Source organism: Convolutriloba macropyga, chromosome 10 (assembly GCF_964194025.1).
Source record: "Convolutriloba macropyga chromosome 10, txConMacr16.3, whole genome shotgun sequence".
NCBI lineage: Eukaryota > Metazoa > Xenacoelomorpha > Acoela > Convolutidae > Convolutriloba > Convolutriloba macropyga.
The window spans coordinates 9,019,160-9,044,097 of NC_134477.1; the positions used below are offsets into that span (position 1 = coordinate 9,019,160).

The following is a 24,938-nucleotide window of genomic DNA, read 5'->3' on the forward strand; positions in this document are numbered from 1 at the left end:
CAAGGAGTTGTTCAAATCAAACCAAACTCGGTATGGAAAATTCCCTTGTGTAATTGGAGCATAAAGCAAAAAGAATTTTGGTATAGCTTGTATAGGAAAAAAATTAGTTGATCATACGGAAATTTCCAATTAATTCGAATAATTAATTTTAAATAATTTTCAAAAAAATAAAAATTTTATCGGGTCAAGGAGTAGTTTAAAGTGAACCAAATTGATATCCCAGACTACCAGTACTATTTAGGTTTTAATGCAAAAAGAATGGTCCGCCTAACTTTCCTAGAAAAAAGTTCGTATTTCAATCGGAATTTTCGACTTATTCGCTTATTCTATTTTCAAAAATATAGAAACTTTATCGGATCAAGGAGTTGTTCAAAGTGAACCCAATTGATATCCCAGACTACCAGTACTATTTAGGTTGTAATGCAAAAAGAAAGGTCCGCCTAACTTTCCTAGAAAAAAAGTTCGTATTTCAATCGTAATTTTCGACTTATTCGCTTATTCTATTGTCAAAAATATAGAAATTTTATAGGGTCAAGGAGATGTTCAAAGTGAACCAAATTGATAACCCATACTATCAGTACTATTTAGGTTGTAATGCAAAAAGAATGGTCCGCCTAACTTTCATAGAAAAAAAGTTCGTATTTCAATCGGAATTTTCGACTTATTCGCTGATTCTCTTTTCAAAAATATAGAAATTTTATCGGATCAAGGAGTTCTTCAAAGTAAACCAAATTGATATCCCAGCCTACTAGTATTTTTTAAGTTGTAATGCAAAAAGAATGGTCCGCCTAACTTTCCTAGAAAAAAGTTCGTTTTTCAATCGGAATTTTCGACTTATTCGCTTATACTATTTTCAAAAATATAGAAAATTTATCAGATCAAGGAGTTGTTCAAATCGAACAAAACTCGGTATGCAGTATCACACATGTATCTAGAGTTTAAAACAAAAAGAATTTTTGATATAGCTTGTGTAGGAAAAAAGTTAGTATTTCATACGGAAATGTGCAATTATTTCGAATAACTTGAGATTATTGAAATTTAAAATAGGTCTTTTTTATTGGGTCAAGGACTTGTCCAAATGGAACCAAACTCAGTATGGAGTATCCCATGTGTACCTAGAGTGTTAAGGAAAAAGCTTATCTAGGAAAAAAGTTAGCTTTTCATACGGAAATTTGCGATTTTTTCGGATATTTAATTTTTTAATATAGTAATTTCCATCGGGTCAAGAAGTTATTCAAATCGAACCAAACTCGTCATGATTTCAGTTTTCATTATGACACGGACCACAATTGTTGTAAGGGAGAAGGGCGTTTTTTGCGAAAGGCCTCGTGTGTTATCAGATGCTCAAGAAGAGACTAAGTCAACACGAAGACAATCTGAGAACCGAAATCGATCTCCTCAAAACTCAAGTTGAAAATCTAACCAGGCGGGTCACAGAGTTGGAAAAAGCCTCAGCTGAAGTTGTAGACTGGACTCAAGATGATAGCTTTACGACTACTGCCTCTGTCCACTCTGAAGATCTAAGTCCAGTTGAGAATGGATTGATACATTAGAATGAGCATAATGTTTCCCTCGAAAATCCCTGATTTTGAATTGGATGCATGCCTTGAACTAGCTGAAAAGTTTGTTCAATTTGGTAATTGTTTACGAGTTGTCTTTGGCAAAATTTTGTTACTTTGCTTTATTGATGAAGTTTTGTTAATTTGTAGTCACTTTACCATTATTTTGGTTTTCGTAAGGAAGCGATGTTTGAGCTATGAAGTGTTTTCAGTTACTTTCTTCAATTTTCTTTTTAGCGAACGTAATTTGAATGTCGGCGCTTTATTTTCTCTTTGTTAATTGCACTTTCAACTTATTTTCAGATCTTCTGAGAAATGACTTCTGTCAAATGCAGTTTTGGATGGTTACTTCTCTCTACGGACAAGAAAGATGCTAGAATTATTGATGCGAAATCGGAATTGTGGGGTTCAACAAGTCATTTTGACAAGTTTACAAAGACGGAGGGGACAGAAGTTCAGCTCCATGTGGAAAACAAACAAGTCAGGTACGTTGTGGTGCAGCAAAGAATGGGAAATTTTGAAAAGAATTTGGCAGAACTGAGATCGAGAGTATAATATGCAAATTTCATCGAATATGGGCATACGTCAAATTGAAGCTCCACCTCAATCTACCAACACAAGTTCTACAACTGTCCAAGCTGTTTCGGTTATTTTTTTAGTTTTTAGCGAGCAATTCAAAGAATTCTGTTCAATAAAAGACAATTTCAATTTTCTGTTGTTTCGTTTTCTTCACAAATTAGGCTCAACGATTTTTTCAACTTTATGAAAATCAGTTATTGTTTAGTGCTGCGCTGCTCATCGTGCAATCACAGAAACACTTCTACAAAATGAAGAACGATTGTATGAGGCTGTCGAAATGATGCAGCAATCATCTCAACAATCAGCCGATGATTTTGCCAACCTGAAAAGAAGAATGACGGCCATTGTAAGTCACGTTTTGTTTGCTATCTGATTTTCCAAAAAGTATCAAAGCTTTTCACAAAACCCTTTTCCGTAAGTAGACATCTCTTCATAGAATCCTAGTTAGTCTCACAATTCTGATCAGTTCAATGTTTCTTGGGGAACAGTACCCTTTAAAATTAAATTTTTCTTTTCTATGATTGCATAGGTGAATAGCGCCCTGAAATCCTTCGATACAACTGAAAATGTACCTTTCGTTGATGAAAATGTGGAAATCACCGAAGTAACAGCTGACGCTGAAGAGACTGATCTCTTTCTTCTCGTTGAAAGAAATCCCCCTATGCAATTTGGTTTGAACAACCAGAATTTTGATCTTGTGTACAGCGGTCATTTGCCTTCAACATTCGGGGAATTCTTCGGAAGTGGATATTTCGAATTAACGGACTGGCACATGAAATGATTTTGCCCTCAAAAACATTCAACGGAGGTCGAAAATGTGCTTCCAAGGAGTTGATTCTGAAATTTTTCCGTTAGAACTTCCGAATTCTTTTTGAAGGATTTTTTTTGTTGCTCTTAGGTTTTTAAGCTGTGGCAATCAGAAATCTTATCTCTGTTCATATTTTAAAATACTGCTTGATTTTTGCATCACTGAATTGAAAAGTGGCATGTATGGTCTCTTCTTAGGTTCTGTGGAGCGAAAGTTTCCTAGAGATACTTATCCCAACGCAAAGCATCAGGCGAAGGTTGCTGCAAACAAGGCGGGCTTAAATGCACAACAGCGGTTACAGGCAACTGGAAAGTACAGCGAATCAACAAAAGCCCAGAAAAAACAGAACCCTCTGGCCAAAAAGAATGGCGCTCCAAAGAAGTAATTTCGAGAGAGTTCAGCGTAGATTACAGGCTTAGCTTTATTTTATCCTAAATTTGTTTATTTACCAAGTACTTCTAATTCTGACGTATAAATGCGTATTAGTTAGCGTAGTCTGAGATTTAATGTTTTTGACAGATTTTTTATTTATATATGTCCCCAGATGATAGTCTTCTTTTACTTCACTGATTTTAATTTAAAATAACTCCTTTCCTGTTTTAATTTTTATGGTTACAATCTTCGAAGAGTGATTTGTCTATCGCATTGAGGTACTGTTTGTGAGTCGCATGTTTGTTGGAATGTTATATTTGTTTAAAATTTTGTTCAAATCTTTGCCGTTCTTTCAGAGATATATCTCAAAAACCTGTGTCTAAAAGATCAGATTCGGGTAGACTGATCAAAAGCCGCGAATTTGAAACTGGTCCAGAGACTTTAGTTGAGCGTAGCAGTCAGCAAGAGAACTTAAACACAAGGTTTCTCTTTTACTGCACCGATGCTCTTTTTTCGTGCCAATTGAACAGCGATAACTGGCCCATAGGAACCACTACTGATGACAAATTGGCTCTCAAACCACGTACTTGGATAGACGCATTTTACAAAAGGAAACCAACCAGGTGTCTGTACATAGGCAAAGGAACAGCAAAATGTGTCTCTGATCACAAAGACGAAACTTACAAGCGTCTTAAAAGAGGACTACCGCCATTGCACATTAAAGAACCCGAAAAACTACAAACTCACGCGCCTCGTGCAAATGCTGAACTATCAAGAGCCTCTGAGTACGTGCCGAATGTGCAACCTACAGTGAGCAACGCAAATAGGGTGCTGTTTCCAGATGACGAGCCAAATTTCTCAATACAACCAGGCAGCTCGCAAGCAGCAATTGCTCCAACTACACCGACACTCGCGAGTGACAATATCTGTGGAGCTGTTTGCGAGGAGTTCAACAAATTTATCGAAGAGCATGAGCAACGAATGGTGCGCGCTATGTCTGTGGGAGTAATCTTGAAGCAGAAATCTGACAAGAAACCCAAGAGAAATGTTGCTGAACTGAACGAGCTGGAAAACTTGCTTGTTTGTTATTTTTTGCTGCAAAATGTTTTCTCAGATTAAGCTTAAGTTGGCCAAAAATTGTCAGAATTTTTCCTAATTAAAATGAATGTACGAAGTAAGAAATTTGTCTGTCCCAGCCTACCTATACTTTACTTTTCAACGCTTTTTTAAGCCTTACTTGACAGAGTTTATTTCTTAGAAAGTATGAAGACTGGTTTAATTTCCATTTGGTTAAGCTGGAAGATATGACAGAAAATGAAAAGCTGCAAGAGCACGGCTTCCAGAGCATTGACGAGTACCCTCATCTTCTGGCGACCTACCCCACAAAACGTGTTGATTTCAACGGCGAAGATCTTATGAAGCGTTACAAGACAGGGCCGCATCCATCAACCCTCGGAAGAAACTTGCGGAAGGATTTGTCTGGCTTGGACGGTTTGACCTCAGATATGATGGACAGCGAGAATTCCCCTATCAGAAAAGAAGCTGATGAGAATTTGGTCAGAATTTTTAAAGGTCAGTTGCCATTTCCTCTATATAGATTTGATTTTAAGATGAAGTAACTAGCTCTACGTTTGTTATATACTAAAGGCATTCGATTTAATTGACACAACACTTGTTTGCTTTTAGATGTTGTCGAGCAAAAATATCCAGTCACCCCACGACTTGCTCTCTTGAAGGCAAAAAATGCGGCAAACCAAGCTGGTCTCGAGCGGAAAAGCTACCTGCGGCCAAGTGATGAAAATAAGGTTGCCAATTATGATGAGGGTGTCAATGATTTAGAAGATAATCAAAATGCGGATGTTGATGAGGACTAAATTACAAGGCAGTCTTTAGTTGAGTCTGTACTCTAGAATTACCTCGCAGAAAACTTTAAGTCTCGATTGCTTTACTTGTTGCTTAAACTTCAAACAGAAAAATTGTTTACTTTAATTTCTGATTGGGGTTGCTTTTAACCAGGATTGATTTAGGGCAATAAATTTTGATTTGAACTCATTTTCTAACAGATTTGTGCAGTTAATGTCAGTTAAATGTGAAGTTTGTTAATTTGGTAAAGATGGTTCATGACTTAAATGATATTCAGTTAGCTTCTAGAATTTGCTTGAATGACGTTTTCTTCGGTTAGCAGTTACCTGAATTTTCTTTTTGGTTCGCTTTTCTTTCCTGTTCATTTAAAAGATTGTGAAATGTTTTTTTTGGTACTGTTAAGATCAGAAAGATAGAATAAGTATTTTTGCTCTAAATTTTAATTGTATTTACGCTTCAGATATGGATTTGTGCGAAATGCTGTTACAATCTGAGGGTTGGGTTTAAAAATCTTTTATCCAAGATACGGAAATCAGTCCACATGTTTTAACTTCGTTATTGTCGGATGATGAGATGAAAAGAATGCAGAAATCTAATCGTCAATTCAGTAAACTGTGTGACAACATGGTGAAAATCTATTCAGCATCCTTTGAAGCTGGTTTGATTGAGCGAGATAAGTTTGGTGGTTTTTGTCTAGTAAATCGAAGTGGTCGAACAATTAAATCTGGCGTAATAGAAAACACACTTTGTCTGTTGGGGAAAAAACCAAGGAATCGAGAGCTCGATGACTTGTCTATGATGGAAGGAGAGAAGATCTTAGTTGGAGTTGCGAGATGGGCCAACCACTCATGCCGCCCGAATTGTGAATATTATGTGAGTGGGGGCTTCAATGGCAGACCATGCGTAAGGCTTCGTGCTCTGGATGATATTCGGGACGGTTCTGAGCTTCTGACTTTTTACAGGGCCGATTAATTTGGTGATGGGAATGATAATTGTCTCTGCGGTCACGATGATTTGCACCATGAAGTAGAGTGTACCCAAGAGTCCTCATCAACTGCTCAAAATTTTCGATCCTCAAAGCGAAGACGCGTTCGGCCCAGAATTAAATTGTTTGTAGAAGAAAAACAGAATGCTCTGGAGAGTTTAATTAACTTTCATGATGAATGCTCAAATGCCAGCTTGTTATCGGTCGAAAGTTCTATTGAAATAAATTTTCCCGTGCAACTTGATGAAAATTCAGACATTGAAACGTTTCTGTTCGCAGGCTCCGTAACCTTTTCAGAAGAAAACAATGATATTGAGTTGCATGAGAACAGCAGCAGTTCTAGGAGTCTTGTCATAAGTGGCAGCAGCTCTTCCAGCTCCAATCAGGCAAATGAAAACTCGATTTTTGATAAACGGTCCTGCTCTGATCGTTTAAATGCGGTTTCTGTTGTCTCTCCTGTCAATTTGACCGCATCTCTGATTACCCTGGTTTCCAAACATAATGGTTCGGATGCCCTTCTGAACGATCTTTTAAAAAGAGACCAAGCTCTTTTTGGTGAACGTGCCATCACGCCCTGGACCGTTACAACACAGTTCCGAGAATTTTGTGACCGATATGAATCTGAAAAAATAGTTAGCTCAAATGGCGAGCTAATCCTCATCAAATTTTGTATATTGCTATTAGATATCGTTTCCAGGTTGCTTGCTGACATTATTTCATATGCGAATGAGAAGATAAGGGGTGAAGACATACTCATGCCTAAGTTTTGTATTAATGAAGATGTAGCAACAGTTAGACTCCCTATCGACCCCCCTATCGACATGGCCACTCTTTTTAGCTATGGCAGACCTTCCTCCAAAGAAAAGGCAGTCATTCGAAAATATTGTTCTAGGTTGCCTCTTTGTAGGGTCCGGCTATCCTGATTTCGATGCCGTGCTGTCTCATATAAAACAAGAGTTATCAGTCTCTGAGTCAATTGTTTTTAATGGGAAACAGATCAAAGTTGTCTTCAAACCTATGCTTTGTATCGCAGATTTGATTGGCAAATCCAAAATTTTGAAAACAAAACAGTGCAATGGGTTTACGGTTGCACTTTATGCACACAAAGAGGAGTACATTACGCTGGAGCTCACCGTTACCCGCACGGAGAATCTTTCACTATGAGATCTTATGACTCCCACTTGGTAAATCTTTCGGAGTTAGAAAAAGGAAGCATTGATGAATTGAAATCGAAACACGGCAGGAATGCTGACTGCGAGCTCCGAACACAGGGTGTAAAAGGAAGGAGCAAGATTTTGAGTGTCATACCCAATCAGCCCCTTTCATCGCCAATAGATCCAATGCACCAATTATTTCTCGGTGTTACCAAAGAACTTCTTGGTTATTTTTACGATAAAATGTTTTCCTCTGAGAAAAAAGAGCTCAACGAATTTCTCAACTTGGTGTTACTCCCGAAAGAGCTGAAAAATTCCGTGAGAGGTTTGGATTTTTTGTCAAATTTTAAAGCTAAAGAGCTGAAGGCGTTTTTATTCTATTTGTCGCCAATAGTTTTGCCTCCATTTTTCCACGGCGAAAACAGATCTAGTGACGAATTAGACCTCAAAAAGCTTGTCTTCGCCACTCGACAACTGTTCGATACAACTGAGCTTTCCGATTTCTATGACACCCTGTTAAACCAATTTTGCAGAAGCATGGCCGATAAAACAACGCATGGAGTCGATCAATTTTCACCTGTTGAGGCACCTGGCATGGCAAGTAAAAAGTATTGGCCCACTCTTCACTACATCAGCATCCATGTTCGAATCAGCCAACAGATTATTGATTGCTCCCTTAACAGGTACTGTTAATCAATGCCAGTTAATGGTCAGAAAGTTTATTCGCGCAAATGCTTGCGAAAATGAACATTCAAGATGACTGCTTGACTTCCTCAATAAAAGGTTTCCAGGAAAACAAGTTTGATGAAAATTATGCGTTTCTTGAAAGTCAGGAAACAAAAAGATTTCGAGTCAAAAATCCCTCGTCCCAACTCTTCTGTCGCAGTTTTGTAAACCATATCCTGGGATCGGCGGCTTACGGACGCGGTTCAGCTGCTGACAACTTTGTTGCCGTAAAGCTGGACAATCTCATCGTTGGCGAAATCTTGTTCTTTTATAGAAAAGAAACAACGGGAAGTGTTATTCGAAAACTCGATATACTAAGAAAACTTAGGCTTGTCAAATCTGATGTTGCCAATGAGTTGCCATTCGGTTTCCTTGTGGGTGATCATAAGGAAGTTGTTGAAGTACCAATGAATGCGGTCAAAAGGAAATTATTCCGATTTTGCTGATTCTGTTTATCTGATATCAATTCTCAAGCATTATGAGCACAACTAAGTCAACTTCACGATAGACTAATTCTTAGCTCTTCTAAATTCATTTCTGCAATCTGGCAATTCTCATTTTAAATTTTGATCCTTTAAATTTAGAAAAAGTTTTTTAATCGGAGTTTTCCTTAAGTGAAGAATAGTGCAATCCTAGACTAGCCCTGATATGCAGGCTGTAAGTCAACAAGAAGTGTTAGTGAACAAGGAACAGGAATTGTTAGTGAACAGGAAAAAAAGTTAGTTTTTCATACGCAATTTCGCGAATTTCGCGATTAGAAATTTTAAAAATAGGCCTTTTCATCGGGTCAAGGAGCTGTTCAAATCAAGTCAAACTCGGTATGGAGTATCCCCTGTGTACCTAGAACGTAAAACAAAAGTAATTTTTGCTATAGCTTGTGTAGGAAAAAAGTTAGTTTTTAATACGGAAATTTGCGAATTTCATGATTAGCGAATTTTAAAAATAGGTCTTTTTTTATCGGGTCAAGGAGTTATTCAAATCCAACCAAACTGGGTATGGAGTATACCACGGGAACCTTGAGTGTAAAACAAAAAAAATTTTGCTATAGCTTGTCTAGGAAAAAAAGTTAGCTTTTCATACGGAAATTTGCTATTATTTCGAATATTTAATTATTAAATATAGTATTTTTGATCGCGTCAAGAAGTTATTCAAATCAAACCAAACTCGGTATGGAGTATCCTATGTGTACCTAGAGTGTAAAAAAGAATTTTTGCTATAGCTTGTATAGGAAAAAAGTTAGTTTCTCATACGGAAATGTGCAATTATTTCGAATAACTTGAGATTATTGAATTTTAAAAATTGGTCTTTTTATCGGGTCAAGGAGTTATTCAAATCAAGCCAAACTCGGGATGGAGTATCCCCTGTGTAATTGGAGCATAAAACCAAAGGAATTTTTGGTATAGCTTGCCTAGGAAAAAAGTTCGTATTTCAATCGGAAATATCGACTTATTCGCTTATTCTATTTTAAAATATAGAAATTTTATCGGGTCAAGGAGTTGTTCAAATCAAACCAAACTCGGTATGTAGAATCCCCTGTGTAATTGGAGCATATAACAAAGAAAATTTTTGGTATAGCTTGCCTAGGAAAAAAGTTCGTATTTCAATCGGAAATAACGACTTATTCGCTTATTCTATTTTCAAAAATATAGAAACTTTATCGGGTCAAAGAGTTGTTCAAATCAAACCAAACTCGGTATGGAGAATCCCCTGTGTAATTGGAGCATAAAACAAAGAGAATTTTTGGTATAGCTTGCCTAGGAAAAAAGTTCGTATTTCAATCGGAAATAACGACTTATTCGATGATTCTATTTTCAAAAATATAGAAATTTTATCGGGTCAAGGAGTTGTTCAAATCAAACCAAACTCGGTATGGAGAATCCCCTGTGTAATTGGAGCATAAAACAAAGAGAATTTTTGGTATAGCTTGCCTAGGAAAAAAGTTCGTATTTCAATCGGAAATATCGACTTATTCGCTCATTCTATTTTCAAAAATATAGAAATTTTATCGGGTCAAGGAGTTGTTCAAATCAAACCAAACTCGGTATGTAGAATCCCCTGTGTAATTGGAGCATAAAACAAAAGACATTTTTGGTATAGCTTGCCTAGGAAAAAAGTTCTTTTTTCAATCGGAAATATCGACTTATTCGCTTATTCTATTTTCAAAAATATAGAAATTTTATCCGGTCAAGGAGTTGTTCAAATCAAACCAAACTCGGTATGTAGAATCCCCTGTGTAATTGGAGCATAAAACAAAAGACATTTTTGGTATAGCTTGCCTAGGAAAAAAGTTCGTTTTTCAATCGGAAATATCGACTTATTCGCTGATTCTATTTTCAATATAGAAATTTTATCGGGTCAAGGAGTTGTTCAATTCAAACCAAACTCGGTATGTAAAATCCCCCGTGTCATTGGAGCATAAAACAAAAAAATTTTGGTATAGCTTCGGAAATATCGACTTATTCTCTTATTATTCGCTTATTCTATTTTCAAAAATAGAAATTTTATCGGATCGAGGAGTTGTTCAAAGTGAACCAAATTGATATCCCAGACTACCAGTACTATTTAGGTTGTAATGCAAAAAGAATGGCCCGCCTAACTTTCCTAGAAAAAAAGTTCGTATTTCAATCGAAAATATCGACTTATTCGCTTATTCTATTTTCAAAAATATAAATTTTATCGGATCGAGGAGTTGTTCAAAGTGAACCAAAATGATATCCCAGACTACCAGTACTATTTAGGCTGTAATGCAAAAAGAATGGTCCGCCTAACTTTCCTAGAAAAAAAGTTTTTATTTCAATCGGAAATATCGACTTATTCGCTTATTCTATTTTCAAAAATATAGAAATTTTATCGGGTCAAGGAGTTGTTCAAATCAAACCAAACTGGGCATGGCAAGTCCACTGTGTAATTAGATTGTAATAAACCGGCAATTTTTGCTTTAGGGTCAATACTTCAAAAAGTGGTAGAGTAGAAAAGTTAAGTTCGGAAACGCAAAAAATTCGTCTGTTTTTTTTTGTAAAATGTCTTGTTATTTCTCGACTATTGGGTCTAGGCGGCTCAAAAATATATAAAAAACGTGTGGCTGGCTAAAGTTGTCTATGATGTAAAGAAACTCTATGATGTAAAGATTAGTGATATATGAAGTAAAGTTTTGCAATTTCGTCAGATGTTTCTCTAAAGTCGTTTCGTATTTCAAAAATATAATGTGACCCTCTGGGTCAAGGAGCTCTTCAATGTTGCTCAGACTATTTTCATAAAATCTACTATTGAATTAGATTGTAATAAACTGGCAATTTTTGCTTTGGGGTAAATACTTCAAAAAGTGGTTGAGTAGAAAAGTTAAGTTCGGAAACGCAAAAAATTCGTCTGTTTTTTTTCTAAAATGTCTTGTTATTTCTCGACTATTGAGTCTAGGCGGCTCAAAGTGATAAGACAAGCGTGTGGCAGGTTAACGTTGGCCATGGTTTGAAGAAATTCAAGATTAGTTATATATGAAGTCAAGTTTTGCAATTTTTTCAAATGTTTCTCTAAAGTCGGTTCGTATTTCAAAAATATGATGTGACCTTATGGGTCGAGGAGTTGTTCAATGTTACCCATACTGATTTGGTAGTGACTTCTACCTATAAGGATTGTAAGGCACTAGGTTGTTTTGTTTTGGCGTCTTTTAATTTTTGGGTTACTTTAAAAAAAAATTGATTTTTTGTTAAATGTCCAACCCTTTTTGCCCTTACAGGCACCTTCTCCCATGTGCTGTATTTTAATTGTGCTTTATTTCTTTGCTTTTATGATGTTCTATTCTTGGCCTATCCGGGATTTTAACTATATATATCATGTCTTGGAAGAAAAGAGCCTCCGTTTTTGCTTATTCTGCAAGAAAAACAGTCAAATCTGTTTCCTTGTAGTTTAAGAAGCTTCTGAGGACTCACGAAAAAACCAAGACACTTTAAATGCCTCCTTTCTGTTGTTATGGAGAAGTAGTAACCATAGAACTTCCATATTATGGAAAAGTTGTAGTCATAAAACTTCCATTTATGAAGAAGTTTTATAGTCATTTGCGAATTTCGAGATTAGCGAATTTTAAAAATAGGTCTTTTTCATCGGGTCAAGGAGTTATTCAAATCAAACCAAACTGTGCATGGATTATCCCCTGTGTACCTAGAGAGTAAAACAAAGAGAATTTTTGCTATAGCTTGTCTAGGAAAAAAGTTAGTATTTCAATAGGAAATATCGACTTATTCGCTTATTCTAATTTCAAAAATATAGAAATTTTATCGGGTCAAGGAGTTGTTCAAAGTGAACCAAATTGATATCCCAGACTACCAGTACTATTTAGGTTGTAATGCAAAAAGAATGGTCCGCATAACTTTCCTAGAAAGAAAGTTCGTATTTCAATCGGAATTTTCGACTTATTCGCTCATTCTATTTTTAAAAATATAGAAATTTTTATCGGATCAGGGATTTGGTCAAAGTGAACCAAATTGATATCCCAGACTACTAGTACTATTTAGGTTGTAATGCAAAAAGAATGGTCCGACTAACTTTCCTAGAAAAAAAGTTCGTATTTCAATCGGAATTTTCGACTTATTCGCTTATTCTATTTTCAAAATTATAGAAATTTTATCGGGTCAAAGAGCTTTTCAAAGTGCACCAAATTGATATCCCAGACTAACAGTACTATTTAGGTTGTAATGCAAAAAGAATGGTCCGCCTAACTTTCCTAGAAAAAAATTCGTATTTCAATCGGAATTTTCGACTTATTCGCTTATTCTATTTTCAAAAATATAAAATTTTATCGGATCAAGGAGTTGCTCAAAGTGAACCAAATTGATATCCCGCACTACCAGTACTATTTAGGTTGTAATGCAAAAAGAATGGCCCGCCTAACTTTCCTAGAAAAAAAGTTCGTATTTCAATCGGAATTTTCGACTTATTCGCTTATTCTATTTTCAAAAATATAGAAATTTTATCGGGTCAAAGAGTTGTTCAAAGTGAACCAAATTGATATCCCAGACTACCAGTACTATTAAGGTTGTAATGCAAAAAGACTGGTCTGCCTAACTTTCCTAGAAAACAGTTCGTATTTCAATCGGAATTTTCGACTTATTCGCTTATTCTATTTTCAAAAATATAAACTTTTATCGGATCAAGGAGTTGTTCAAAGTGAACCAAATTGATATACCAGACTAACAATACTATTTAGTTTGTAATTCAAAAAGAATGGTCCTCCTAAATTTCCCAAAAATAAATAGTATTTCAATCTGTTTTGGAGAGAGCTTTTCGAGCCTAGTTTTTTTCTAGTGCTCCGCTCAATTCTCCTATAGTTGTTTGTTTGTTTGTAACTCCGCCGTAGCCGGTCCCCAGATAAGGAGGAGGGGAACACACCCAGAACATACTGGAAAAATCTCAACAAAGTCTGTTTGAGATAAACAGACTTGAGATAATTTTCCGATAATGTTACGCTATATTGTTTAAATTTCTGCTGTTATTTTTTTTAATTTGTTTTATTTTAATTTGTTTTATTTTAATTTGTTTTATTTTAACTTGTTGTATTTTAATTTGTTTTATTTTTGGAGATGGAGCTTGAGCCCGGTTTTTTTTTACCGAATACTCTGCTCAAAATCTCCTATAGTTGTTTGTTTGTAACTCCGCCGTAGCCGGTCCCCAGCCCGGTTGAGAGAAGGAGGGGAACACACCCAAAACATACTGGAAAATCTCAAAAAGTTGTTCGTTAGTTCAACTGTAGATTTTTTCCGACAGTATTTAACCTATTTCAGCTCTCGATACGTCCTCTGATCAGACAAACGTGCGCTCGAAACTTCCTCTGATCAGACAAAAGTGCGCTCGAAACGTCCTCTGATCAGACAAAAGTGCGGTCGAAACGTCTCTCTGATCAGACAAAAGTGCGGTCGAAACGTCTCTCTGATCAGACAAAAGTGCGTTCGAAACGTCCCTGATCAGACTAAAGTGCGTTCGAAACGCCCTCTGATCAGACTAAAGTGCGCTCGAAAACCTCCCCTGATCAGACTAGTGTGCGCTCGAAAACCTCCCCTGATCAGACTAGTGTGCGCTCGAAACTGCCTCTGATCAGACCGTCCCAGACCGAAGTGACCCCTGATCAGACAAGTTCCAGACCATTGTCCAGACGAAAGTGCGCTCGAAGCTTTTTCCAGACCATGTAATTCGAGCGCACCAGGAACATGTGTGCGCTCGAAACTCGTCTGATCAGGGGTCACTTCGGTCTGGCCACCTCAATCTGGGTAGTCATATCTCTCATTCGAGGCTATAGAAACCACTACTAGAGCAGAGTCATTAATTTCTTCACACAGATCTATGAAGACAAAAATTTTGTTCACCAGGGATGGAAACAATTTCCTAAGCTGTAGAGAATGTAGAGCAAATTGTAGAAACAAGATACAATCTTTCCAAATAAATCAGACGCAACAAGAGTGATTGATGATTTAGCATGTAGGTTGAGTGCCTAGAGGGTTTGCTGTACACTTGCTGGCATCCCATCTATCCAAGATACCAGTCTCTAGTTTGAACATCTGGACTGGACCATTCAAATCAGAAGGAGTGCAAAACTGGTATGGAGTCGAATCGGTTATCCAGACCAGCTGGCCTAAAGACAATCTTGAACTTTCCTCACTCAAGTCAGAATTTCGAAGTGACTTCACCACTGAGTCACATAACCTTGCTTGGAAGACGCGATTCGCATGTTTAAAATCTCGAAATCTAGAATCGAGTACCGCAAAGATCTGGCATCTTAAAACTTGCACTTAATAATTTCAATTTACAAAACTGATGCCACGGAAGACTTAATGTTGTAGTTAATCTCTAACGCCGCACTATACAAGTTCTCAACCAAATTAAATAATATTCCAACAATTTCATTATTCCATTCACGAAGAATTTTTTTTACTGATTAATTAAGATAAGGACTAAATACTGTTAACATGATACATCTGAGGTCCTTTTAAATTCAAATATTTTTATGTAAATAATCTTGTTTCGGGCGTTTGAGAAAGCGATATTTGGCAACGAATTGGGCAACTAATTGAAGAGGAATGTTCTCATTTGTTTGTCCACGTTGGAGTAGCTCTTTATATTTTGATTTTGCATATTCTGTCATATTTCTGTGATAAGTATCCAAATTCGATTCAATTCAATGTTATGGTCTAAAAATGAGACCTTCATAGCTTATATGCAATCCTCTCATTAAAAAAACTAAATTGGGAATAAGAAAGTGCAGGTACTGGCAGATAGATTTTCATAAGACTACAATTTTGAAAATCTGTAAATGTCACAGACATACCAGTTTCCAAAGTTCTTCCTGATCCCAAATAGGGTTTCGCTATTTCTGCGTCTTCTAGAATGTTCGCATGTTGAGCACTCCGTATTTGGCAGTTCCAAACTCGGATGAAATTTGATCGACTGACAGCTATGTAAGTTCCCCGAGTGCATCCAATTGATACGCCAAAGTGGGACCTTCTCTCCTCTTAAACAAAATAGTTAGTTTTGTTTATCAGTCCTTGACTAGTCTAAAACTATGATATTGTACCTCATTATAAAAATTATGATGTCCAACTTATTCACCCCTATTTGTTTAACCCCCTCTGATTTCACCCCTCTATCATATCGCCCTTTGCGTTGTGGTACTGGGACCGGAAGTCAGAGAACCAAGCTAATCAGCTTGCTTCACTGGCGCTAATGTTGGTGCTTCACAGTGTGTCTTGGCAACAGTTCTGAAGTTTCCAGAGGTTTGCGTTACAAATCTTCTTTTGCTACTAACGAGATTATCAATTTTCATTGATTAAAACTTACTTGCCATTGAATTACATCTATAAAATCAACATTATGACTTGGTTTGCAAAGTCAGTTTCAATATAATATAGCACATGCCTCCTAACTTAAATGCGATTTCAAATTTTTATGTAATTGTATCTAATAACTTCAAATAATCATTTGGTCTAGTTCCGCGGCCAATGGCCATGCCTCTGTGGCCTTTGAGGTTGATATGAAACTGTCCCAGCCGAATATGCGATTAATATGCACTTAATTATGAGAAAACATGCTTGTAATGTCCACAGCTAACTTGCGGGGTGAAATGATATGGGGTTGAGAAATGCGCGGTTAAATTTAAAGGGGTGGAAAGAAGTAGAACCGCACAACCGGCTTTTTTCCAATCAAATTGTCACAATTCGTTTACGCATCATAGAAAAAAAAGAAAAGATCATTTTGCTAGTCTTTTATTTAAATAGTGCATCAATTTATTGCAGGTTGAAAAGCAAATCATTAAAAAACTCAAAAAGAAACTAAAGGTAAAGCTATCTCTATAAGGGGTAGGAGGGGGTGGGCGGGAAAACACAGAACCAAGTATTTTAATAGATTAAGAGACCAGAATAACGGACAAAAAACTGAAATGAACTAGAACCGTTTTTTTTTCATTCTCTCTAATTCTTTGAGCAATTTTTAATTGTTTCGACCCTATACACAGACAAATTTAGGGAATCAATTTAATGGTTTCTCTGGGATTTCATCAAAAAATATATCATCAAGTAATTCATATAATTCATCAAGTAGTAATTGGTGATATATTGTAAGAAAACCACAACTCTTTTTTACGCAGAGATTTTTAAATTGATACCATATATGCTAGTCTGGGAAGCCCTCAAGAAAAGTCAAAGATTGTCTGAACAAAAAAGTGGGACTGACATAGGGTTCTCTCATATTTATTTTCAAAAAATTTGGGAACAACCAGAACAATTTTCTTGGCTTGAAATTATATGTTATCTTGTGTTATTGCCTGATATGCGGTTAAAAATAAGGTGGTGTTATCTGGCGAATTGCAACCGTCAGCGCATAGCGTCTTGCTGAGGTGATATACAGGCAAAAAATGGTGACTCACCCATTTAGCCCCAAAAACTACCTCAAAAAAATCCCGCCGCTGAGACAAAATTGGATGGAAGTGGATTGAGACCTCTAGTAAGAAACTACTTGAAAGCAATAAAGCGGGATAATAGAAGAAATGCCAGTGATCCTGTGGGTGGGCTCTTCGAAGGAACATTTCGTTTTCTATCCACTAAGCTATATATTGACATGATTTTCTTTCAGACTCGATTCAAATAGAAAATGAGTGTGCGGAAAAGGAAAAAGAGACCAAAACAAACAGAGGCCATTGATGAGCTAATGCTTTAAAAGTAATCATAATGGTTAAAGCATTACCTGGAGTAGGAGCCGTCCACAATATATGCCATTCGCCATTTGGGTCCTAAACATGAAAATAAATACAAAATTTTGAAACAATCCACAAAAGTTGGTGCATTTCCAGTTTTGATTAACCTCAACCCAGCACCAAATTTATTCTAAATGGTTGCGCTGTAAGTGCAACCTATGCACGTGCGCATGTTATCATTTGTTGGCGCCCTATAAAACAACGGAATACAAGATTGAGGTCTATTCTGTTTTGCCCCCCCCCCACCCCTTAGTGAGCTTATATTTTTTACGCCCCCCCCCCCCCCCTAGTGAGCTTATATTTTTTACGCCCCCCCCCCCCCCCTCCAGGCGCACGTGCTATTTTCTTACATAGTAACGTGCTATATAACAACATATAATTTGTAACGGGGGGGGGGGGGGGGGCTGCGTAAAAGACACTGGGGGGGGGGGGGGGGGGTCATATATGCCATGCAACTCCTTTGTCAACTTTTTGAGCGGTTGCGAAGGTCTACCTTAGAACGTATATCTCCCTCAAATTCAGTGAACGCGCCGGGCCGGACAGGTTTGGGCTACAATTGTTTGCGAGACAGTATATGAAATCCTATGATAGGGTCAGTGGTCATAGGATTTGTTAAATCCTATCATGATCGAAATGATGAATTATTACATAAAGATCAATTATAATTAGTCTTCGAAGCGATACGTAGACAGGGTGGCCGAGTGGTTAAGGCGTTGGACTGCTAATCCAATACGGTCTCCGTGCGTGGGTTCGAATCCCATCCCTGTCGTTTTTGCTAACTGTCAAAGAAATAAGTTTTGGGAGCTACTCTGTCTCCGCCATCTTTTTTTTATGACCCCTACTTATTTTATGGTGAAAAAATACAACAGCAAAGCAATTGCGTAAAAAGTTCTACAAAGTTACAATTAAAAAAGTCATATATTGGGGTAAAATAACGGCTCCATTCTGCTCCCGTGTTTTTTAAGCTCCCCATTTAGAAATTTAACACAGCGCGTAACTGTGTTAAACAATTAGCTCGAGCGCTGGAGGCGTAGAAGTTATATGACCATTAAGCGGGGGGGGGGGGGGTGGGTTGTTTCAAACAGCATAGATCCAAAATGACCCCAAATTATGCAAAAATAAGAAGTAAAAGTTATAGCCCCAAGTACCGTAAATATACCATAATGGGGGCTACAATTCGGTCGGAGGGAGGGGGGGTATTATGGGAAAGACCCAAAATTTGTTCACGGGTAGCAGAACGGCTGAGGGATCATATGAGCATAAAGTGAAGATATCTAAATTTGAAACTAAAATTACCAAAGGTGAATCAATTATATCGTTAGTAAAACTTGGCTTTCGCTTGCAGTGGCTACATTCCAGATTGAGTTTTCCTTCTCCCTCCGAGACGAGATCTGCTAATTCAGAAATGGAGTCACACTCGTAAACAGAGACATATGCAACGCGTTCCATCAAGTTCCCGACATCTTCGACTTTTCGGATGATAGGTAGATACTGTCGAGCAAACAATGATGTGCTTTAAGGATAAATGTAAAATGCAATTTGATTTATTCGGGGATCTCTCAGTACATAGAAAGTATTCTAGTAGATCAAAAGTGATGAATTTTGGGACCCTACACAGAAAGTTATCGGAACTCCTAAAATGGATGCTCAAATTTATGGAACAAGCATTAGTTGATTTTGCCATGCGTCTGTGGACTTCGGGATTTGAGATTTGATAAAAATATGTCACAACCGAACCAGTTTATACAAAAATTATTGGATTCTTAAATATAACGGTCCTTGTTCATTATATCCTCCCCATCCTAGAGGTCATACAACGTATACCGCCCCCAATTACCGTTAAATATAACGTAATGGGGGCTATAAGTTCATATGGTGAGAGGCTATAATGGGAAAGACCCCAAATCTGTTTTCGCTATAGATTTATTTCTCAGTTTGATTGATCTACCAGCACCAATTAACTTCGCCCATTATTAAAGTTTTCAGACACACCGTTTTAAACTATTACAAAACAATTCCAATTTCTACATTAACCCACCTCAGAGTAAACTCTGAAAGTCAGTCGTTTATCTGAAGCTCACGCTCGACATCACAAAACATAACTAACAGTCCCAAATAACCAAACTAGCATGCAAGTAAAATATCTATTATGTTACGGTCCCCCATCTTAGTTGACAACATAACTTTACGCTCAAAGACACACGTGCTCTAATTTACATAGCAACGTGCTATATAACAACACATAAATTCTAATGTGGAGGGCAGAATAGTTCCTCAGGAAAAATGGAAATTTCTTTTATCCTCGACTCTTAATTAAAAATTAAAAAAAATTCAAGCACATCACTGGTTCAAGTATCGGAGGAATGCTGCTGGGATCCGAGGGTAAAACTGGCATTTTGGTGACTTTGATTCTCCCAAAAGCGGGAAAGTCCACTTTCCCAACCAGACTAGCGAACACTCCCCGAGTATTGACACACTCAAGACTCTTTGACACAAACGGTGAAACGTGATCGAAAATCTGTTCGATCACTTCAAAAGGCAAAGTTGACAATCTGGAATAGCCACTCTCAAATTCGTTCACCAGAGTTGAAAATATGACATCAGCATCGAATAATCCGACATTTTCAGCATCAGTTACAGGACGTCTGGGTCTTTCAGAAGCGCCGCACTCTGGCATCGGGTAGAGAGAGCCAACTCCAGGCAACTCGGACAGCTTCAGGTGGAACAGTTTTCATTACGCCAGTAGAATTTGACAACTTGACATTTTGAAAACAATTTACGATTTGTACTTTGAGCTTATACAAGTTTGTAACTTGAACTTGATTACAATTGATAGTTTGACATGGGTCTAGGAAATAAACCCCCACGGAAAAAACTCACATAATTTTAGATAGGAAATAAACCCCCACGGAACTAAACCCCATTTTAAAATTTTAATTCTGGTCGTGATATTTTGTTCGGTTGTGATAGTTTAATATCAAGTCCCACGGGCCGCGAAGGCATGGTATGGTCAGGACTCGCGTGGCATGGCCAAAGGCGCTAAATGCGCAGCTCGTGAAAAGTCAAGAGGGGGTTTATTTCCTATCTAACATTAAGTGGGCTTTTTCCGTTGGTTTTTTTCCCGAAACCGGTTTGACATTTATAATGATGTATGTTTAGCTGCCAACACTAAGGCCTTATAACGCTATAATAATTATTGACAATCGAAAAAGAGGTTGTTTCTTCACGGAAGATAATGAAAAAATATGAGGGAGCTCGGGGGGGGGGGGGGTATTGGAATTGAATTGCAATTTAGTTTTCCTTAACTTAAATGTTATATTAACGCACCGCACACAAGCTTTAAATTTCAACTGGTAGAAGGAAAAAGTTCCCTTTATCATATCCAATGCGCGAGTGTGTGATAGAAAATTTCCACGAGTATGAGATAAGTTGTCGTTTGGCATTGTGTATGTTGGCACTGGAATGATGTAGTTAGTAACCAGTTCCGATAGAGAACATGGCATCCCACCTATATGTTTGAGAAACACAACTTCGGTCGTTTTCGAATTGTAGTAAGTCAAAACGGTCACAGTTTCATTGGCTCCTTTATATGCGGGGTTTGAATCTACTTTTAAATATTTTTTTTATGTGAACGGCATTAGATATTTAGCTGTCTATGAAAACAGAAAGGCTCGCATGTATCCTTTCTGGTAATTGTCAAAAAAGGGAAAGCTATTGCAGAAAAATATCCATTTTGCTATTGCAGTATTTATTAACAATAAAAAAAATTCGCATATATTGCAGGAACACATTGCAGAAAGTAGACTTTTGACCTCCACTGAGTTTGGATCAAATTTGGTAAAAAAAATATTGTCCAGTTTTTCAAGCGCCAAAAATATGCACAAATATGCTTATCTTTAATAGTCCCAAATTTCACCTAATTCTACTCCATTATTAATAGGAAAACCGAGATAGAACCGTAAAGAATTAACCAAATATGTCACAGTGTCATAATAGCGTTCCAATATAATGTCACCAATAGCGTTCAGTCCCGAGCACTATAAGTCTCAAACAAACAAAGTCCGGACAATTAATGCCTCCAAAGTAAAAATTGAATATAGTAGAATGGTTTCGAACATTAAATTGACACAGTGCAATGAGATAGGGAAAAAATTAAAGCAGATATTCCGTACTCACTGGAACTTTTATTTAGTTCCCTCAAATTCAACTATTCGTAACAAAAGGCAAAACAGTTACACCACCGAAGCAATTATAAAAAGTTTCACAAAGTTAAAATTATATTGTTGAAATAACCCCTTTGACTATAGAGAACCAACATAGTGACTACAGTAGAAACAGGGTGCACCCACAAAAATGCATTTTATTGACGGCCATTTCTCACATCTCTACGATGCCTTCTACGTTGATAACATTCAATTAAGTCGAAGACAAAGAGATCAGAACGTTAATTTTTTTAAAATATGGATAGCAGGAAAAATTTTAGCATAGCTGGCAGGTAGCCGGATAAAAGGCACGAAACAGACAGCTGAGACCCCACAGTTAACAAAAGAAATCACCAAAACCAAAGAAAAAAACTACGGATGGAAACTTCAAATTAAAATTGAAGTACTGATTTATTTCAGATACAATATCATTCTTATAATCAAATTGGATCTTTTCCATTTTAAGCCCCCACCCCGCTTAGTGGGCGCATACTCTTTGCGCCCCACAGACGCACGTGCCATATTTTTACATAATGATTTACTATGCAATGGCATGTGCTCTGTAACTGGAGGGCAAAACGCACTGGGGGGGGGGGCACAAACGGAAAAAGATCCATCAAATTTGGCTGAATTCCATTCAATTCAGAGTTTAGAGTCCGAAATTGCATAATAAATGAAAGCAAAAGTCATTTTTAAGAAAGTCATGTATAATTGAAAATTAGCACATCAATTACCTAAAATCTATAGTGAAAACATTAAAAAATGACGTCACGCAAACAATTTCCATTGCAGAGTGGTAGAAGGCACCTAGCAAAGTCGAAATTTGTCCTCCTAGCGCGTGATCAAATGGTGGTAACAAAAACAGGGAAAACATAGCAGGACAAGTACTGAAATAACATCCAAATGATTGAATGAAACCAATCAGTGACTATGAGTGACTAACCAATGAGTTACTATGAATCAGTTTCAGACGAACAACCCACTATGGTTATCAAAGCATATACACGTTCAAATACAAAAAGGGACAAAATGAAAGAAAGTATTAAGAAAGAAATACATTTCTATCCTCTTCTTTAGAAAATCAGCAGTGTCGTAGTCACTAAAACTGGCAAAAACATCTTTAACAAAAAACAAAAAGTTGTTTATAATATGCGTCCTAAAAACTCATGCTAAAATTTCGAAGAAAATCAAAGAAGAACAAGATGTACGATAATACAAAAGAAAAAGGAGAAAATCTAAGCTCACATGTTTTGAAACAGTGGCGTCAGAGTCCTCATTACAAGTAACGATATATTAAAACGCTTAACCACATGTCTACCATTAGAGAGCACAGTTGAACAATGTGGCCTCTCATTGTTGTTCTAAGTGGAAAGACAAAAAAAACTACAAAAACATTCAAAATAACGAAGATCACAAAAAAGATCACAGTCAAAAGCACAAAAACCAATAACTATCAACTTCAACGCATAAATAAAACAATAAACGCTCAGAAAGCCATTGAGAACGGTCAGCATTGGGGCTAAAAACAGTATGGAACAACAAATTAAGGCAAAACCCAAAGATTCATTAAGCTTTTATGAACGCAAGGGGTGTCAAAGGTCAAAATAAAATAGATAACCACTCAAGTACGTAAATCAGTTCACTAATGTTTACGAAAAAAGCCGACAAGAACTGTCATCATCAAGTTAATACAACAGCACATAAAAACTAATTCAAATACTGGCGACTTAAAAGAATATCAGTTTTTTGATAAGAATTACAGTCAAAGCCAAAAAATTATCAGCAACCGACTGAAAAATTTTGTTAAATTAATCTCTGCCTTGTTACAATGCCAATAATAGCCGTAATTGTTATGCAGCCTAAGTAACTAAATATTTCAAAAGAAAACAATTAAGGGTAAACCTAAAAATTTTATGTTCAAAGTACTATCAAAGTCATAAAAACCATACGATAGCGTTTGAAATCTGTAACTACTTTCATTTATGACCAATTAGAAACCAATAAGACTTGCCATTATTAACATTACGTGACAGAACAACAAAAATAATAAAGTCGGGCAAAAAAAGGAAAAATTCACTACAACAGTTGAAAAAGAAATTAAGTTCATAAAAACCAATAGCTTAGAAATGGAACCCTTGACTGCTTTAAATTATTTCTCATTAGAAAACCGAAAACACTTTTCAATTTTAAGTCCAAGTGAAAAGACATTAAATATCAACAGCTACGGGTAGAACCCAAAATTACACTATTGATGAATGAAAACAGGTGGCTTCAAAGTCAAAAACGATCAGCTGCCTTTCTCTCCATGAACTTCCCGCCATTTTGCGCACTTTACACTTTACTTTGACTAAAATCAGCACTGAAAATTTCACTTATCATTGATTTGAAATTAGGACAAGTCCTGAATTATTATCCAAAGAATTGAAATAACTTTTAACATAATTACCAAAATTATTCCAGCATCATTAACCTATAACATTTAACAAAACACAATCCCATATGCGCAAAAAAAAGAAAACAAAATATCTAAGAAACAAAACAAAACGAAAAAATCCTTATCCAAAAACCAGACTCATGTATCACTGATATTTTTCATTAAAACAGTTTTATATAAACCATTAATTGACCTTTGAAGAATTAAAAAAAATACAACACAGCAGAATTGAAACATACGCATGACCTTTCGAAAACTATTAGTGAGGATAGTCAGGATTAAAAAATAGCAAAAATTGAAGTCAAATTGCCGCACGTGAAAGAAAAAGCGCTTTCAAAATCTTTTAAAAACATATTCAAATATCAATCTCTCACTCCTCTCCAAAAGTAATTACAATATAATACAATTAAAACCAGATCGCTTTTTCACTGTAGTCACTGCTCCATTGTGATTAAAATTTGACCTCTCATTGACATAAGTTTCAAAAAATAACCGCAAGAATTGCGGAAGCGCGTCGAGGAGTTTTCTTAGCCAATCCTTTCAGAGAATTACTACATAATTAAATCACTCGAGAAAAATTAAAAAAGAATTTTAAACTCAATCATTGAAATTTTAACCTCCGAACCAACTGAACAAAAAAAATGAGGGAAAAAGATAGAATCTTGAGGGAAAGATAGATTTCCTGAAGTAATATAAGTTCACATGAAAAAGAAAACATTTCTTTAATCAAATGAAGATCACAAAAAGCGTAAAAGGTAATAACAGGTATGCCATATTAGGGTTCGCAACCTTAACTTATTTTTGAGAAAATTGATAAAAATTCTTTCGAGCAACAAGTTTCTAGTAAACCCCCGATGAAAGCAATGAAACAAAACGAGGGGCAAAGTCTCAAGTAGACTTTAAAACATTAAAAAGGCTGAAAACCTCTAAATTAGCATAAAACTTGTAAAATCTACTATTCAAACCTCTTAACCAAAAAAAACATCAAAACCAAAAAAAGTAGCTTGAAAAACCCGGACTTGAA

General features: G+C 36.5%; 2 protein-coding genes and 1 non-coding gene across 3 annotated transcripts in view; 1 reads left to right on the forward strand and 2 right to left on the reverse strand.

Moving 5' to 3' along the window:
* Positions 1-14,380: 14,380 nt before the first annotated feature.
* On the reverse strand, positions 14,381-20,021 carry LOC142348261 (uncharacterized). The gene is made up of 5 exons (XM_075399557.1): positions 19,623-20,021; positions 18,575-18,769; positions 17,269-17,314; positions 15,359-15,541; positions 14,381-14,665 (listed from the first exon to the last, which is right to left on the reverse strand). Exons 1-5 carry the CDS (start codon positions 19,953-19,955, stop codon positions 14,505-14,507), a joined length of 918 nt encoding a protein of 305 aa, XP_075255672.1. The 5' UTR covers positions 19,956-20,021; the 3' UTR covers positions 14,381-14,504.
* Trnas-gcu (transfer RNA serine (anticodon GCU)) lies at positions 17,966-18,047 on the forward strand. Its single transcript has one exon. It is a non-coding gene; the product is annotated as a tRNA-Ser (tRNA).
* An 80-nt stretch (positions 20,022-20,101) lies between the features above and the next one.
* Positions 20,102-24,938, reverse strand: part of LOC142347905 (uncharacterized) — a 522,468-nt gene continuing 517,631 nt past the window's right edge. Inside the window, exons 4-5 of the mRNA XM_075399067.1 lie at positions 20,606-20,786; positions 20,102-20,126 (exon numbers count right to left, since the gene is read on the reverse strand). Of these exons, the coding sequence (XP_075255182.1) occupies positions 20,102-20,126; positions 20,606-20,786 (206 nt within the window). The remainder of the gene's footprint in view (positions 20,127-20,605; positions 20,787-24,938) is intronic.

What these genes read in the sequence shown, in the direction of transcription:
- LOC142348261 (XM_075399557.1), bottom strand. Translation starts at nt 19,955, where the DNA reads ATGCCAGAGTGCGGCGCTTCTGAAAGACCCAGACGTCCTGTAACTGAT. An exon ending in TTCCTCCGATACTTGAACCA is followed by an intron (nt 18,770 to 19,622) that starts GTGATGTGCTTG and finishes TTTGCTCGACAG; the next exon opens with TATCTACCTATCATCCGAAA. An exon ending in AGGAAGAACTTTGGAAACTG is followed by an intron (nt 14,666 to 15,358) that starts GTATGTCTGTGA and finishes GATTGTCTTTAG; the next exon opens with GCCAGCTGGTCTGGATAACC.